Source organism: Rosa rugosa, chromosome 2 (assembly GCF_958449725.1).
Source record: "Rosa rugosa chromosome 2, drRosRugo1.1, whole genome shotgun sequence".
NCBI lineage: Eukaryota > Viridiplantae > Streptophyta > Magnoliopsida > Rosales > Rosaceae > Rosa > Rosa rugosa.
In genome coordinates this window covers 63,106,332-63,124,629 of record NC_084821.1, presented here as the reverse complement: position 1 = coordinate 63,124,629, position 18,298 = coordinate 63,106,332, and the positions used below count along the sequence as shown (strand labels likewise).

The following is an 18,298-nucleotide window of genomic DNA, read 5'->3' as shown; positions in this document are numbered from 1 at the left end:
TGGTTGGTGGTTTCACATAAACAAGGAAAGTATTTAACAAAATAATACTGAAAAATTTGAGCATGTCTCTGATTATAATTATTAAAATATTTTTGCTTAAACAATCTTAATAAGGAAATCATGTTGATGTCCTGAAATGGCTAGTAGTGTTCGTGAAGTTTTTTTTTTTTATCAGATAAACAATTCAAATGCTACAACTAGTCTTTCGTAAGTCGAACTCACAACCTCACACTTACAAATGGGAGACTATATATGTCATTATACCAAATGGTACTGGGCAGTAGTGTTAGTGAAGTTGGTTTCACTTAGTTCCTTCCTAAATTCATCACTCGTCTAATACTTTCTACATAATAGATTGTAATTTGAGACCATATAATTAATTTATACTTTTTAGATTCATAGGTTTTAATTTTATTCGTTCCTCAGTCAGTCCAATCTAAATTACAAGGTCTAAACAAAAACCACTTGGTTTATGGTTGGATCTAAACCATAAAAGTTAGGGAAAAACTCACAAACAGTACCTGAACTTCAAGCCACTAATAACTTTCGTACCTCAAGTTCAAAAAATATCAGATTGGTACCTAAACTTCTGACCCCGACCCAATATCAGTATCTGGGAACAGTAAAATCGTTAACGGAGTTAATTTTTTAAGAGTAAATTTGTCATTTCACTGTTTATCATCTCCAAAACTCTCCCCTCTCTCTCTGCAAACCCAGATTTTTCATTATCTTCTTCATACTTCACACACACAAACCCAAATCGACCAAATGAGAGGTGAGAGGTGAGAGGAGTTGGTGGTGGATGGGACGGTGGCTATTGAAGAAGTGAAAGGTTGGTTGATAGTGGTGATGAGGTATGAAGAAGAAGAAGAAGAAATCTGGTATTGCAAAGAGAGGGGAGAGTTTTGGAGATGTTGAACAGTGAAATGACAGATTTACCCTTAAAAAATTAACCCCGTTAACGATTTTACTGTTCCCAGGTACTGATATTGGGTCGGGGTCAGAAGTTCAGGTACCAATCTGATATTTTTTGAACTTGAGGTACGAAAGTTATTAGTGGCCGATAGGTCAGGTACTGTTTGTGAGATTTTCCCTAAAAGTTAAACAAATACAAGTCAATCAGTAATATTCGAACCAATAGTGATCTCCACTATAAAACAAAGAATAACCTCTATAATTATCTATAGAAAATGGGAAGTCATCCCAACACAACAATCTGTGGCACAAAACTAAACATTATTCTTATAATCAAATATCTAAATTTGTCTTGTCATCTACACGTATGCGCACTTGTCATCTCAACCGTTCAACTTTCGTCATCTTGGATGGACGGCGAGGTGAAGTAAAGAGCACCTCAAACCCTGCCTAAGCGCGAAGCACCGAATCCCACACTCCCCGCGTGCCATCCCTTTCAAAAGCATTGAAATCCACCCTGGATAGTACCTTCCTCGTATAAAAACAAAATCCCCACCGCCCCCCAATCATCGGCTCCTAAATATCCTGACTCTCATTTCCATCCCAAAAAAAAGCATAAAACCCACGGCCCAGATCGCCCCAACCCAGTTCCCTCGAGATCTCTGCCAGAAAATCCAGCTCTGATTATTACCCTCCAAAAATCCTAAAAAAAAAAACTCTCCTTTTGCTTTCTGTCTTGGCTTTAAACTCTCCTTCGGGTTTTAAATTAGGGATCCGAATTCATGGGGGCCCTGTCGGATCCGACGGTCAGCGATGCGTCTTCAACCCCGCGTCTCTTAATCATTAGCGTAAAGGCGGAGTCTTTCTGTTTCTGAGGCCTCGAAAATCTCTGGGGGGTTTCGATTCGATTAGGGATTCGACTTTTTTTTTTCTTTTTCTTTTTTAAATTGAATTGGGAAGGATGAGCGTGACCAAGTCTCAGGTTTGGCAGCCGTGCAAGAAGAAGAGATTGATTTTTTGATCGGAAAAAGAGAGAGGAGATTTCTAGAGAGAGAAAGTGGGAAGGTTGTGTAGAGAGAGAGAGAGAGAGAGAGAGAGAGAGAGAAGGGGGGCCGCCGGGCCGGAGATATAGAGATTGGTGATGGCGACGAGGGCGGGCAGTAGTTCGAGTCGGACTCGGGTCGGGAGGTACGATCTGGGTCGGACCCTAGGGGAGGGCAATTTCGCCAAGGTCAAGTTTGCGAGGAACATCGAGACTGGTGAGAATTTCGCTATTAAGATTCTGGACAAAGAGAAGGTCCTCAAGCACAAGATGATCGGCCAGGTCGATTTTAATTTCATTTCATTTTCTGGAAAAATATGTTCTTGATTGATAGGTTTTTATTATTAATTGTTTGATTAATTTGAGTTAAATACAAAACGTGGGCGGAAGGAAAAAGTCAAACTTTGGATGAATTGATTGACGTGTTGGGTTTGTCATTTTAAACTGGGAAATTTTACTGTTTGATTATAACCTTTTTTTACTTTAAGAAATTTTGGTGTCTGGGTTTGTTGTTTTGTAAACTGGGTAGTTTTACTGTTTGATTATAACCTTTTTTTACTTTAAGAAATTTGGCGCCGTAATAGCCTTTTGACTTTGAAGAATTTTATTACGGAAAGAGTCATATACTGTTCATTTTCAAGTTGTAGTAATTACTTGGCCTCGAAGTTTCTAATGCTTTCATTCTAAAAGCATATTCTTGATAGAAATGGATCCGGGCAATTGTTGCAACCATTGTGTGAATGGTTGGCCTGATTAATGTTTGCAGCATATTCTGTTTGTATGATGTTGGAGAAAAGCCCAACTAAACTTGACTACTTGATTTGTAATTGGATTGAATGCAACTACATTTGCTATTGCCGGCCAAAGAATGAAAGATGTATACTGAACTTGTTGCGTAGTTCAGTTGATACTAAGTTCAGTGAAAGAGAAACAAGCTAGTCAAATAGTATGAGTTGCCATATCATGCTGATTTATTTTTGACGTACTATTATTTGTTAGGACTGGAGCCTTAATGTGATTTGTAAAACTGTGCTCTTTATGAAGAACAATATCTTTAATTAACTGAAGACATCGAGAGACTGTTTCTAATATTAATATTATTGGTCGTGTTGTCTTCTCCTTTGCAGATCAAACGAGAAATATCAACGATGAAGTTAATTAGACATCCCAATGTAATCCGTATGTATGAGGTTAGACATACCCTAATGATGCCTTTTCAATGTGGAGTTTTGGTTTTTTTTTTCTTTTTTCTTTAATGACTTCCTGTTTATATTTTAGCGTTCTTTATTCTCATCTCTCTCTCTCTCTCTCTCCCCCACTCTCTCCTTTCTCCCCTGTTCTGTTCTGTGTTGTTATTGGAAGTGATTTCTTTCTGTATTTTGCTGTAGGTGATGGCTAGCAAGACAAAAATATACATCGTTTTGGAGTTTGTGACTGGTGGAGAACTATTTGACAAAATTGTAAGATTCACTAGTTTAACTGTCATGCTGGACTTTTTATTTTTATTTTCTGATGATAAATTAGAATCCCTGATCTTTTCTCATGCCAGGCAAGTAAAGGAAGATTGAAAGAAGATGAAGCAAGGAAGTATTTTCAGCAGCTTATAAATGCAGTGGATTACTGCCATAGCAGAGGTGTTTTCCATAGAGACCTGAAGGTGCGTATTCTTATTTTCCCACTTTATTCAAAACATGCTCCCATTCTTTCGTTTATGATTAGTTCGAACTTATAATCTGTAGGAAACTCCTGCTTTATGTGACACCTAAGGCCACCACACTTATGTCCACACATGTCAATACTTGTATTATTCTTACAAAAGATAAATCTTCATTTCCTTAGACAGAGTGCAAAATTTAGCAATTTTGTGAAGATAATAAGTCAGATGACAGATGTCATGTAATAGATAAAAGTCTGTCAAAAAAAGAAAAAGAAAAAAAGAAACACACATGTAACTGTAGATAACTAGAAATTCATGTGACCTAGGCGGTTCTCGTCTTCAAACCTTCAAATCGTAGGTTTCAACTTCAGCATTTTTGGTTAAAGTTCCACACTTCATTTACTGTTGTTGCGGTTGTAACTTGCAGCCTGAGAATTTGCTGCTGGATGCTAATGGAGTGCTTAAAGTTTCAGATTTTGGGCTCAGTGCGCTGCCTCAGCAAGTTCGAGTGAGTATTATAACTTCATGCCTAACACAAAATGTGGACCCTATAAATCTGTTTGATTCTTGATAGCAAGGGATGCTTTTGGAAAAATAGTCCTTATCCTGTTTTTTTTTTTTTTTACTTCTTTTTTCTTTTCTCACACTTGTGGCCTAAAAAATATCTTGGTGAATAAGCAGGTACAATGTACAATTATTTGTTAGAATATGCTTGACCGATCATCTAATTCCTTTTCTTTAGGAAGATGGATTACTTCACACAACATGTGGGACACCAAATTATGTTGCCCCTGAGGTATTAGCCTTTTGATCTAAGCAGTTGTTTTTCTCTCTTATTTCTTCCTCTTAGTGCCTCTTCTTTTCTAGGTCATCAACAACAAAGGGTATGATGGAGCAAAGGCTGATCTATGGTCTTGTGGTGTGATTCTTTTTGTCTTGATGGCTGGCTATCTGCCTTTTGAAGATTCCAATCTCATGTCATTATATAAAAAGGTGACTTTCTATCTTTTTTTTTCCCCTCCAACCCATTTACTCTCTTCGAAATTTACTTTCTTTCGTTAATGTAAATGTTTCGTATCCTTGTGTCAGAGATACTTTCTAGTTTAAGTGGTTATCAAAATGACAGGACTGTCTCTGTGTGTGTGTGTGTGTGATGGACTACTTCCACGTACTTATAGTCATGTTGACATTTGCTTGTTTGTAGTTGTCTTACAGCTCCATGTTCTATGTCCTTTTTGAATGATTTATTTACAAGTATTGTTAAATGTTATAGCTCAGCAGGATTGGATTTTCAGAATTGTCATAATATTCATCAACTTAAGAATACAGCATAACCATAATATGATCATTCTAAGCTCGATGGTTGTTTTACAGTATGAATAAATTTAGCTTTTTTTTTTTTGTGATGACCAGATATTCAAGGCTGAGTTCTCATGTCCTCCATGGTTCTCCTCAAGTGCAAAGAAGCTAATTAAGAGAATCTTGGACCCTAACCCCTTGACAGTATGTCCTGGTCCCTGAACTTTTTACTTATAACTCCCTTTTGAAATCTTTATGTGTTTTTTATTTATTTATACCTGGAATTTACTATACAAAATAATTGTCTGAAACAGCGAATTACAATTGCTGAGGTCATTGAGAATGAGTGGTTCAAGAAAGGGTATAAAGCACCTAATTTTGAACAAGTTGATGTTAGTCTCGATGATGTGGATGCGATATTCAATGATTCAGGGGTAAGAGTGTCGCATTAGGTATTATGGTTTATTTTGGTCCATAATGCCAGGGCTAGTTTCCAACTTGAATTTTCCTTTTCTGTACAGGATACTCAGAACCTTGTAGTTGAGAGGCGAGAGGAACGACATGTGCCTGTTACCATGAATGCCTTTGAGCTTATCTCTACATCTCAGGGCCTGAATCTCAATAGTCTTTTTGAGAAACAGATGGTAGGATTAATTTTGAAATAACTAAGTTGTTATTTTGTATATTAAGATTGCTATTCTCATAAATTGTAAGCCTGAACTACCTCTTATTCATAGATATACGATTTTAAAATACAGCTGACATTTCCTTTACTAATCAGGAACTTGTTAAACGAGAAACAAGATTCACATCCAAACGTCCTGCTAATGAGATTATTTCTAAAATTGAGGAAGCTGCAGCACCATTGGGTTTTGGTGTGAAGAAAAATAATTTTAAGGTACAATGCACCTCCCACCCCCCCCCCCCTTCCCAATGGGAAAAGAAAAAAGCATCTTTATTTAACCCAACATATCATGTTTTATCTCAGTTGAAGCTTCAAGGTGAAAAAACTGGGCGTAAAGGTCATCTATCTGTTGCAACAGAGGTAGTATTCGGTTCAGGCATCCCAATTTCAGTAGAATGTCTATGAGTAATGGATTATAGATTTTTTTTTTTTTTTTTCAGATTTTTGAGGTGGCCCCTTCACTCTACATGGTTGAAGTCCGCAAGTCAGGGGGAGACACACTGGAATTTCACAATGTATGGTATCACAAATGCTGAAACACTCATGGCATCTGATAAACTATTCAAAAGTCATATAAGTGAGAGTGATTATTGTCTCTTTACAAGTAAGGGACTCTGGGTAAGCTGGTTGCTAGATGTTGTGGGACAATGCTGGGGTTAGCGCCTTGTTTGATTACATGACAGGCTCACAACCTAGGAATCTTGGTCTCCTAGTTTGTGGGTTTGATTTTAAACTAGAGGAATGTGCATATTGCCACAGAAATTGGACTGGTTAAATTGATAATTATTTTCATTTAAGATTCCAATACCACACTAAGCTATGTCAAACCTTGGGGTTCTGAAGAAGCTATTCTGGCGTTGTTGCTTCTAGCCTTGCATGCTTTTCTTTGTTCTGTAAGAAAGTAAATGAAAGCATGTTGAGTACCATGATGTGTTGGGCATTCATGTTTACTAATCTCCTCCCACAGTAAAATCCCAACTATGACAACCTTGCACAAATGTAGCTTCATTCTTCTCTTGTGAATTGTTGTTATTTGCACATTTTCATTTTATTGGCTTTAATGTACAGTTCTACAAGAACCTTTCCACGGGGCTGAAGGATATTGTCTGGAAGTCGGGAGATGAGTCAAGGAGGGAAGCAGAACTTGGTTAGTATAATTGTGTACTATCCCACGTTTGAGATGTTTCAGGAGTCAATTGAAACTTATTTCTCTGTTATTATTATTATTTTTAAATAAAAGTTTCACATTTCCTTATGTTGTGGTAGCAACTCAGCATAAGAATAAACTATATGGGTGTCCCTGGGATGATTTTAACGTGATTCTCATCTTTTTGGAGATGTTCTTTATTTTACTTTATTTTGATTCACCACGTTCATATGATCTAAAGTTTCTTAGAAAACCAAATGGAGAAGAATTCAGCATAAATTAAACTCTTTCAAAGCAAGTTCCTCATCAGACACTTAATCCCTTGCAGGTTCTGGTGCTGTTGTTGGTGCAGGTGCAAGTGCAGGTGCAGTGCCATCTACATGATCGGTTTTCTCTGCAGAACATATCTTTCTTTCCAAAAATGGTCATGAAATGTCGATGTTAATATGAACATATATAGCAGTATTTGTAAACCACAAATGGGTTGGGGGTGTTTCCGTTGAGTGACCTTATCAATGTCATTCAGAAACACGATTTTATGTTACTTGGTGTGCTTGGTGCTTTTTGGGTTGGGGATTTGATGTATTATATATACTTCCTTTGAGAGATGAGATAAGGAAAACACTCAAAATGTCTGCAAATATACACACATTCCACAGTGAACATAATCAATCATTCAGTTTAAGCTGTCTATTTCTGTTGATAAGGTGGGATCTATGCAGCATACTGATGTTGGCTTCTTTCGTATACATCTTGAAAGAAAAGAATATACTTCTATACATCATATACTTTCGAAGGTTTTGACGAGAAGGTCGTCTAAAAGCAGTTTGTTAACAGTACATCATTTAGGGTCATTAACTTCAATTTTTTCAAGTTTTTGAGAAACTTATGCATGACTTCACGTAAAGGTGTGGATCGTATACCTAAAATAATGAATAAATTCGCCTAAAAGCACGAGTCCTTTCAGAAGGCACAAATGCCTTCCGCAACTTTTCATTGCAACTTTTTAAAGAATATGATTTATGAGATATGGCCGCTTGACACGTATTGCGCGCCGTTTGGTCTTTTGTTTTCTTTAAGAGAAATGTGAGATAGTAAATAAATAATAAATTACATTAAAAAGAAAAAATAGATTTTCTAATAAAAAGGTAGATTTTTTTTTTCCACTTTTTGTGGTTAATGATGGTTCTTCCTATTTGACCCTTTTTTGATAAATTTTTGGCTTAATGGCCTAAATACCCCCAGACATTTTCTTCTATTGTCAATTTACACACTAACTTATCAATTTTGCCCAATAACACACTAACTTTTCCAAAATGTGCCAATTTCCATATTTCTGTTAACTTCTGTCAAGTTGACAAGTTCCACCATTAAGTGTCATCATGTGCGAAACATGTGAGGGTATTTTGGTCATTTTTCTTTTTCTTTTTATTTTTTGGTTTTTGTTTATCTAGCCTAATTCTTGTTAATCTTTTACGTGGAAGAAGAAAAGACATTCTCACCTTTTGCGTCAAAATACCTTCTCATATCCAACAACGTTGCAATTCTCTCAAGATCCTCATGCTTGACATAATCAAAGTTCAGCCAAAGTGAGTCTTTGAGACAACCCACTACACAGAAAATTCAAACCGCAAAGATATTGCGCGCACTGTGAATTTGAAATGGATATCACGAAAATGTCGTGTTAGTGGTGACATTATCAAGTTGACTGCTATTTCTATTCATCTAATTTGTAATTTTGTTTCTTAGGTCAATCGTGGATGTCATGCAAACAAATGTAGGATTGAACAAGCATCTCAAAGTGATTTTGGAGTTACAAATGGTTCAACTAGAGTGCAAAATACTGCTATTACCAGTAACATGAATTGGAAACCATAGGTTGGGAGATTAACTTGATTTTGTTTACTAGTTTGGTGGTCCAATTGTTATGGCGTTAATGACCAGTGTTTTAAGTTTTTGTTTAGACTAACTCAACTTGATTTATCAGATGCATTGGAATTTTTTTTTTTTTTTTTTTGAGTTACAATGTATTGGATATTTTGAATGGAATGAAATGGAATTTAATAATGATTCAAAAGGTTGGATGTAATACATATATATATGATGAGGTTTTTTTTTTTTTGAAAGGATATATATGATGAGGTTAACGTGGGTAGACTTGTTTTATTAATATCTAGCTAGGTTTCTTTTTTAGAATTTAGGTATGCTTTTTCAATAATCATTCGACATATGACGAATGTATGAGCTTATCAAATTGAATCATTCATGTATAAATCATTTTTTCCCATAACGAATAAAGATTCACGGATAGTGGAAATTTTTTTTTTTATTAGAAAGGATAGTGGAATTTTGATCCCAAAAAGAAAAACAGAAAAGAAAAAAGAAAAATAAAATGACCAAAATACCCTCATGTGTTTCGCGCATGATGACATTTAACGGTGGAACTTGACGGAAGTTAACAGAAATGTGAAAATTGGTACAAGGGATGGCTACCCTCATCCTCAAGTATTCATTTTCACTTTTTTTTGTTGTTGTTGTTATTTTTACTATTTTATCCTTGAAAAGTAAATTTTTCCCCTAAGTAATTTAATAAAGGAAGAACAATTATAGAATTTATTGAAAATTTAACCAGAAATCTCATTGGTTGTAAGTCGAGAATCTATTCTCCCAGAATTCTACTATGTTCGGCAGGCAAAGTTTGACCCCAAGCCTTGACAAAGCAGAAGTCCGACCCGAACCCAAAAACCCGACCCGGATTCTGGCCGAGTGAGAGTAGCAGTTACGCGCCACGCAATTGATAGCTAGTGTTGGCTATAAGAGAGAGGTGGCAGTGCGCGCACTCCCCCATTTTCTCTCTCTCTTTTTCTCTGCTTTCGAAGACCAAAAAAATTTTGGTGCGGAAAAATTTAAGGAACCCAAATGAGAGAAGAGGTCATCAGCTCCGGAGGGACCATTGATCCTACTCCTGCTGCCAGGTACCCTATCTCTTCCCCCCCCTCCCCTCCCACCCTTCAATTTCTATTCGTCTCAATTAGGGTTTTCAATTGCCCCAGCTCGCGGTGCAATTTGTGCTGCTAGTGTTAGGGTTTTGGCTCCCTGTGTGGTCAATTGGCTACTGTGAATGTGAATTTCAGCTCAATTTAGACTTAGGTTTATTAAAGAAGTATACTTGCTTGAATTGCATTCGGTTACGTTGTAGTAATGCTTCGATTTTGTTTGCATGTGGTCTGTGGATGTGAAGTAGAAGGAGTTTCAGCTAGATTTGGACGAAGCTTAAAGAATTGGACTTGCTAGATTTAGACTGTACTTTGCTCAATTACATTTGATTCTCTGCTGTACCGGTGCTTCGATTTTATCTAAATGCGTTCCGTGAATGTAAAGTAGAAGGAGTTTCAGCTTGATTTAGACTATGCTTCAATTTTATCTAAATGTGTTGCGTGAATGGGAAGTAGAAAGAATTTCAGCTTGATTTTGACTAAGCTTAAAGAATTGTACTTGCTAGGTTTTCTTATTACATTTTTATTTATGGATGTATTGTTTGTTTTGTGTGTGTATTAGTTCGGCAGGGGCGTCTTCGCCGACTGTGCATGGAAATGTGGGGAGTGTGGATGGGTCTGTTCATGGACAGGGCTCCAAAGGAGCATCTATTTCTTGTGTTGGTTCGCAACCTCCGATGACTTCTTTGAGCACCAGTGCGGGTGCTGGTGGTGGAAGGGGTAGTTCTATTTTTGGGTCTTCAAGACTGTCTTGTAGACCTTGGGAAAGAGGGGACTTGCTGCGCCGGTTAGCTACTTTTAAGCCCTCGCATTGGTCTGGAAAACCCAAGGTTTGAACTTGAGCCGCTGTTTCTATAAGTTGGTGTTTGAATCGTGAAGTGTTTGTGTCTGTACCTTGTTTGAGTTGTGAATGTTGGTGGTAAAATTTGTCACTAAGCACTTACACGTAAATATATATGTACACACACATAGTCAATTATATATCTACGACTGCCTGTGTGCTGTCTATATTAAGTGTATGTTACATAAATGACTCACCCTTTTTTGCAATAGTATTATCATATCAAGGTTTAGTATAGGGAGATATATCATGACATTCTGAGACCAATTTGTAAATTTCCAACCGACATCCTTTCCCCACAGAAATGTCTATTTCCTCCCAGTAAGTAACTGAAGATAGTTTCAAAGCATCTAATTGTTTCTTTCACAATGTCTTCCAGGTCATCGGTTCATTGGCTTGTGCTAGGAGAGGTTGGGTGAATGTTGATGTAGATAAAGTTTCATGCGAATCATGCGGAGCATACCTTACTTTTACTTTGTTGCCGACGTGGACTCCTGACGAAGGTTAGCTATTCCAGCCTTATGGGATTTCAATAAACTTTTAAATGAAAAAGCTTTCATAACGTATATTTCATTATCCTTAATGGTCACCTTTTTCTAGGGAAATAAATGCATAACAGATATGTATGTCTTGTTGACATCTTTGACACTGTCATAACTTAGTCATCAGTATTTTCAGGCTGGTTTGGATTCAAACTGCAGTAGTTGTTTTGTGTATCTCTATACGAAAAAAGAACAATTCTTATAAGAAATGAATTTTAATTCATTGTATTGAAGGCAATTTTACTAGGGAGAGAGCGGAGAGGGTAGGCAGGCGTGCTTAGGAAAAGTATAATGAGATTAAACTGAGACGATTTCATCAAGAAGAAGTATATGAAGTGAAACACGGTATCACGAACATCTGATATTCAGTTAAAGAGTGCTTTACATATAAAACTTGCTTCTTACAAATAAGTTTTTCATCTTTTACATATAATTAATGCTGCAGTGTTGCTTGTGCCACGTCCATTTTACAAAACAAGTATATAAAAATAATAAACATGCAGCTAGGACTATGTATTTTCATTGTTAAGGAACTATGTTATTTTGGTTTCTATTTGTTGTTCACACAGCATCATCAAATTTGTTATGGATGCTGAACTACCATCTTAATGGAAGTTATAGTAGTTTCATTTTTATCCTTTTCCCCATATAGTTACACAGTCCTCTTCATGTTAGAACAATTTATTTGTCACCCTCCTTGATTTGTAATTTAAATTTTAATAATAGAATTTGATAGAAACTGCACGAGCTTGTGTGTTGCTATTTTAAAATTCTGTTTCTTTTCATCTCAAGTTCAAAATGCTGGGGAAGCCTTTGTCAAACAGCTGGATTCCGGGCACAAAGTTGCTTGTCCCTGGAGAGGAAACAGCTGCCCAGAAAGCTTGGTGCAATTCCCTCCTACTCCTCAGTCTGCCTTAATTGGTGGGTATAAGGATAGATGTGATGGACTTCTGCAATTTCACTCGCTCCCTAAGGTAGCTGCCTCTGTAATTGAGCAAATATGGGTTTCTCGGGGTCCACAGATTGACCGTCTTCTGTCCCAGTCCCAGAATTTTATGGCAGGAGATGTAGATATTAAACCAGAAAGTATACCAGAATTCGAAAGCTCTCGAGATGGAGCAATCTGTTTATATTCTCGTGTAAGATAAATTTATGGAATTGATCAGTCACTTACTACTCAACTATATATTCATGTTCTAATTCATTTTCTCTCTTTATCAGGCACAGAGGCTTATAAGTCTTTGTGGATGGGAACCAAGATGGCTTTTGAATATTCAAGACTATGAGGAACATTCTGCCCAATCAGCTAGAAATGGATATTCTCTTGGGCCTAGCTATGCCCAGGTCCATCTTTCACAGGATCCTGGAGCAAGCAAGAAAGCTATTTCAGCTTCTGCTAGAAAGGATACTGGAAAGAGTAAAGTTTTAGTTAAAGAATCCAGAGGTGATCTCAGGTCACCTTTGCTGGATTGCAGCTTATGTGGTGCTACAGTCAGAATTTTGGATTTCTTAACCGTTCCTCGACCTGCACGTTTTTCTCCGAACAACATTGATATTCCTGACACAAGCAAAAAGATGGGATTGACACGTGGTGCAAGTGCAGCCAGTGGAATTAGTGGTTGGATTGCTGCTGACGATGCAAAAGAACATACTGAAGACCGTGATGAAGTAGCAACAACAACTGAGGGGAATTTGATTCCAAACGCAGATGTTGATTTGAATCTTACAATGGCAGGGGGTTTAACTTTTAACCGGTTCGGCAGAGCAGGAATGGCTGATAATATTAATGATGCAGATATGGGCAGAGATCTAATGATTGGGCAGCCACAAGGCAGTGAGGTTGGGGATCGTGCAGCTTCATATGAATCAAGGGGTCCCAGCTCTCGTAAACGGAGTTTGGAAAAAGGAGGCAGCTCTGTTGATAGGCCACATTTAAGGACGCAGCAGGCTGATAGTGTTGAAGGAACTGTCATTGATCGTGATGGTGATGAAGTTACAGATGGTAGACAAGATTCAGCTGGACCTTCAAAACGAGCCCGCGATTCAGATTTTGTTGATACATACTGTTCATCTGGTGCCGGTCCCAGTCATTCGATGGGTCTTGAAATTTATACTGAGGGTAATAGAGGTGCTTCATTTCCACAAGGAAGTGACCAATACGTTGGAATCCATTCGACTAGGGATTCAGCACGTGCATCTTCAGTCATTGCAATGGATACAATTGGTCACAGTTCAGATGATGACTCTATGGCAAGTGTTGAAAATCATCCGGGAGATATTGATGATATTCATTTCCCCTCATCTAGTACATATGGAAATCTGGACATGAATGAGACATCAGAAGTGAATTATAGTAATCAAGCTCAACAGAGCATTGGTTTTCAACCAGTTGCTGATGTAGTTCCTGAGGAAATGGGTGTTAGTAGTACTAATGATGGGGAAGAAATCTTCAACGCTGAAACTTTGACTGCTCAGGCCCGGGATGGGTTTAGCTTTGGGATGAGTGGAGGGAGTGTTGGAATGTGTGCTAGTCATGAAGCTGAGATTCATGGGGCTGATGTATCTGTTCATAGAGCAGATAGTGTAGTTGGTGATGTGGAACCCAGAACAGAAGATGCTGAGAATCAGGGCCAGACAGGCGAATCTGCACCAGATCCTGGACTAATGGATGAAATTGTCCCTGATGAAATAAATAGGGAAGATCCTCAAGGTGATAGCCAGGAGATGCTATCTCGATCTGTAGGGAGGGCTGATAGTGGCTCAAAGATTGATGGTTCTACTAAGGCTGAATCTGTGGAGAGTGGTGAAAAAATTAGTCAAAAGTTAGAGAACAGTGCCCGCCCTTCTCTTTCATGCAATGCTAATGTATACTCTAATTATGGAACAACCAAGAAAGTGGTAAAAAATGCTGGCAAGTCTTCATTTACAAATAATTGTGCATACCAAGAATCAGAGTATGCAGTTGCCAATGGAATAGGTAAGTTCTGTTTACCTCGCTACTTTATCAGTCTTTGAGATATGCACTTTTAGCATCTCGTGCTGCCTACAAAGTAATTTACTTTTCATTGTGTTTTCTTTAATTAATGTATAGTTTTTGTCTTTGTTAAACTTAAACTTCATAACTGTCATAAAAGCTGTCTAAAGAACTCCCTGTGGGCAGTTATTAAAACTGATATGTCATGTGTTCAGCTTAAAAGAAAAAGAAAAAAACTATAGCTTTAACCGTGTATTTTGTCACCTCCAGTTCTTTGGCTTGTGCTTGGTTATAAGTATATGAACTGGCAGGCTCAACAGTGTATGCATCATTCTATATTAGATGTATTAATCTGTCCGTTTGCATTTGATGAAGAACCAATTCATAGTGTTTTATCATAACTTTGATTGATTACTCAGGACCTCCAAAAGGCGAGAGCAATTATGAAGAACCTATGGAGTTTGATCCAATTGGCCATCACAACCAGTTCTGCCCCTGGGTCAATGGGAATGTTGCTGCTGCTGGCAGTAGTAGCTGTGGCCCCGACACCAATGCTGATGTTGTTGCTCTTTGTGGGTGGCAGCTGACCTTAGATGCCCTTGATGCTTTGCGTTCCCTGGGGCATGTTGGAATTCAGACATTAGAGTCTGAGTCAGCAGCATCGCAATACAAGGTTTTCTCTCTTACATTGTTATGTTCAAACCAAAAAAAAAACAACAACAACAACTTGATGTTTGAAAATATAAGATGTAGATACTTTTTCCTCCTCCTTACGGAGCAACTAATTCTATTTTCTTGTTTTATTTTTCTTAATTCAAACTATAAGATGCAAATGAAAGCTCTACATCTTCTGATGCTATCAAGTATTAGTCGATGACTGCATACATAGGATATAAACAATATATTCTCGTTACATTGACTGGAATATACTTGCAGGATGATCACCGAAATCCTGGCAAGAAACTCCTTCGACACCATTCTATGAGTCGAAGCCATGGGCAATATTGAGATGAATGGAGGTACTTCCACTTACTAATAAGTGTTTCAGTAGTATAAAGCATTGTTGCTACTTTTGAAAAACTGGTGATTTTTTCTTTCAATAGAAGACACCTGTCATTTTTAATTTACTTGTGCAAGTGTATCAAGATACAACTTGATATAATCGTTAGAACTATTGCAGTATGTATCTCGCCGCTGACTGTAGACAAGTAGGTTTTAAAAAAAAGAAAAAAGAATCATTACATGGAGCTGAAATCTGTTTCAGGTATAAATAGCATGTACTTGAGCCTACTTAGTTTCCTCTATATTGAAAAGTTGATTTCATCATTTTAGCAGTGGGTTTCAGCTTCTGTAACAAGTATTCATATATCCATGGATATCATTCATGCCATGTCGTGACGTTTGTGCATTAGTAGTCCCTGTGACTCTTCTGCATCTTCTGTATTATTAGCCAACAGTTTGTGCTAGTATGTTATACTGCTGTCTAGTAATTTGTTGATGCATTTTGGTAGGATCAGAAACCTCATTTGAAGTTGAAAGGAAATTCAAAAGCGAGCTTCACTAGTTGCAACTGGAGCTGGTGCTGGGTAGAGTACCGGCAGTACTCCTTCCCTTTTTATAGTGATGTAGATTTCTACAATTGTTGGAATCTTAGATGCATTTTCATGCAGAGGCGGTTAACTTCCCGTTATATTTTTTTCCCTAAATTTAAGATTTCTACCTGTTATCTAGGAAGTTGTTTGAGAGATGAACTAATCTTATAATATCGAACATATATGAACAATTGTTGTTCCCTGCAACTCGCTCTAATGTTATTGTTAACAGTGATGATGTGAGGTGAGATTTTTTATTTTTTTATGTCAGTAGATTCTACTGTACATGGGATGTGAATTTATATCCTTGTTTATGCTAAACCAATTATATATATTTTTTTTGGTAAGTTAAACCAATTTTATATTTGTTCCTACGCACTCCTTTTATAAGTTCAATATTGATGTTGTCATTTTGACATATATACTTGGCACAATCTATATTTACGATCTTAATGCAATGGTTTTGAGTGTAATACTGCCTCATATTAGCTTATTCCAACAAATTCTGGTGATGACAGAAATCTGATAAAAAAGCAAATGCATGGAGGCTCAGCTAACTACAAGTTAAACCACAGATCATATATGGTTTTCCTTGCAAATTTGGCCTAATATTGAAGTGGTGGAATATACAAGGAGCAAATGGAAAAACAAAAGTAATAAGTAATAACACTAGCATTCAGTGATTGCAACAGAAAAAGAGCTCTGGTCTGGATTGAATCCCATTCAATCTGTGAAATCCAAACTCAGCCAATCACATTCAATCAAATTGCCAGGTGTGACTGCCTCAAACTATTAAAACTTGGATGATGATATTTCCAAAACGAGGCCATCTCTCTCTCCCTTTCTTCCCCAAAAACCATGCCAGTAACAACAGCAGCTCTGCAGTCTTCTCTATGCTTCTCTCCTCATAACCCATCATCATCATCATCATCATCTTCATCTTCTATTCCCTCCAATTTGCAGACCTCAAACACCACCACCCATTTGGCAGCAAAACCCCAAAGCATTCTCCAAAAGCACCCACTATACACCCCCACCCACACCAAACTCTCCCTCCAATTCAAAGAGAAAATCCTCTGCCTTGAAATCATGGGAGTTGATGCAGGCAAAGCACTCTCCCAAAACCCTAATCTCCACTCAGCAACTCTCGACTCAATCCAAGCCATAATCACCTTCCTTCAATCCAAAGGCATACAAGAGAAGGACTTGGCCAAGATCTTTGGGATGTGCCCCCATATCCTCACCTCCAACATCAAAAGTGAGCTCACCCCAGTTTTCGACTTTCTCTCAGATTACCTCCAAGTCCCAGAACATAACTTCAGAAAGGTCATCAACAAATGCCCAAGATTGCTTGCTTCAAGTGTGAGTGACCAGCTCAAACCAGCTTTGTTTTATCTTCAGAGACTTGGGTTCAAGGACTTGCATGCCTTAGCTTACCATGACTCTGTGCTCTTGGTTTCAAGTGTGGAGAAGACCCTGATTCCCAAGTTAAATTTTTTGGTGGGTTTGGGAATTCCAAGAGATGAGGCTGTGGCGTTGGTGCTGAGGTGTCCAGCATTGCTCACTTTCAGTATTGAGAATAACTACAAGCCAAAGTATGAGTACTTCTCTGTGGATATGGGGTTGAAATTGGAGGATTTGAAGGAGTTTCCTCAGTACTTTGCGTTTAGTTTGGAGAAGAGGATAAAGCCAAGGCATATGGAGGTTGTGCAAAGTGGAGTACACGTGCCTTTGCCACTTATGCTCAAGAGCACGGATGAGGAGTTCAGGGAGTTGCTGAAGCAATTTGGGGGTGGATGAGCACTGCAAGTTTGTAGTCTCGTGAATTTCTGTCTTTGTATTTACAAGGTCATCTTAGATCAGGCAATATTACTTGCATTTGTAGAAAACTTGAAAGGTAAATGCAGCTTGGATAATTGTAAAAGCTGTACGTATGTAATTATCATTGCTGGGCAACGTTACAACCTCCAAGTGCCTGTTTCACTTTGCTAGTTTGCTTGAGCCAAGGATCACGCACTACTTAATCTGGTTGCCATCAATCAATATACCAACTAGCTATTGGTCTCCTGGTATTTCAATCCGCAATTTTTTTTTTTTTTGATGAAAAGAGGTCAGCTCATTATATTGATTCAGCAAGCAGTACAAAAACGAAACACCCCTAAGGGGTCGACAGAAAGAAGCGTTTCTCAGAGTACCCTGAGATTCCTATTCTAAAACAAGAACAAGAACCCACTATACCCCCAGTACACCCACCTTTTAGACAGTTCACACACTTTTATTCCAAACAAAAATCATTAATCTCCGAAGCAAGATAAAAAAACCCTCAGAGATTATGATCTTTGCGACCTAACAAAATTAATGAACAATTGGAGATGTCGTCCTGAATCCCAAATCTTTATAAGAAATCCACCGGGATCCCAAATTCGAATCCAGTACAGAATAAGCACACACTCTGCAGCCTTAATCAACCCAATAGGGCCCAAGTCCAAATCAGGAAACAAAGGCAAAGCCCAAACCCAATTAGGGTTTGCCCTTGCAGCCACCGTAATAGTTCCCTTGGTCTTGCCGCCACCGTCGCACCAAACTGCCACCATGTCTCCGGTCGAAT

The 18,298-nt window shown here is 37.9% G+C and overlaps 3 protein-coding genes across 4 annotated transcripts; all 3 read left to right on the top strand.

The window, feature by feature from the left end:
- The first annotated feature begins 1,487 nt into the window (after positions 1-1,487).
- Positions 1,488-7,436, top strand: LOC133729218 (CBL-interacting serine/threonine-protein kinase 23). Its single transcript, XM_062156707.1, has 15 exons — positions 1,488-2,239; positions 3,085-3,147; positions 3,346-3,417; positions 3,507-3,614; positions 4,042-4,122; positions 4,357-4,410; positions 4,482-4,607; positions 5,028-5,117; positions 5,228-5,347; positions 5,435-5,557; positions 5,695-5,811; positions 5,902-5,958; positions 6,039-6,113; positions 6,667-6,745; positions 7,074-7,436. Exons 1-15 carry the CDS (start codon positions 2,057-2,059, stop codon positions 7,127-7,129), a joined length of 1,404 nt encoding a protein of 467 aa, XP_062012691.1. The 5' UTR covers positions 1,488-2,056; the 3' UTR covers positions 7,130-7,436.
- A 2,123-nt stretch (positions 7,437-9,559) lies between these two features.
- On the top strand, positions 9,560-16,054 carry LOC133729216 (uncharacterized). 2 transcript variants are annotated; one of them, XM_062156704.1, is made up of 8 exons: positions 9,560-9,720; positions 10,304-10,571; positions 10,962-11,085; positions 11,917-12,263; positions 12,346-14,101; positions 14,518-14,771; positions 15,035-15,117; positions 15,616-16,054. In XM_062156704.1, exons 1-7 carry the CDS (start codon positions 9,665-9,667, stop codon positions 15,104-15,106), a joined length of 2,877 nt encoding a protein of 958 aa, XP_062012688.1. In that variant the 5' UTR covers positions 9,560-9,664; the 3' UTR covers positions 15,107-15,117; positions 15,616-16,054. The 2 variants fall into 2 exon arrangements, with proteins under 2 accessions (XP_062012688.1, XP_062012686.1); XM_062156702.1 differs by having other exon boundaries at positions 15,610-16,054.
- A 180-nt stretch (positions 16,055-16,234) lies between these two features.
- LOC133729219 (transcription termination factor MTEF1, chloroplastic) lies at positions 16,235-17,673 on the top strand. Its single transcript, XM_062156708.1, has one exon. It carries the CDS (start codon positions 16,549-16,551, stop codon positions 17,488-17,490), a length of 942 nt encoding a protein of 313 aa, XP_062012692.1. The 5' UTR covers positions 16,235-16,548; the 3' UTR covers positions 17,491-17,673.
- Positions 17,674-18,298: the final 625 nt, after the last annotated feature.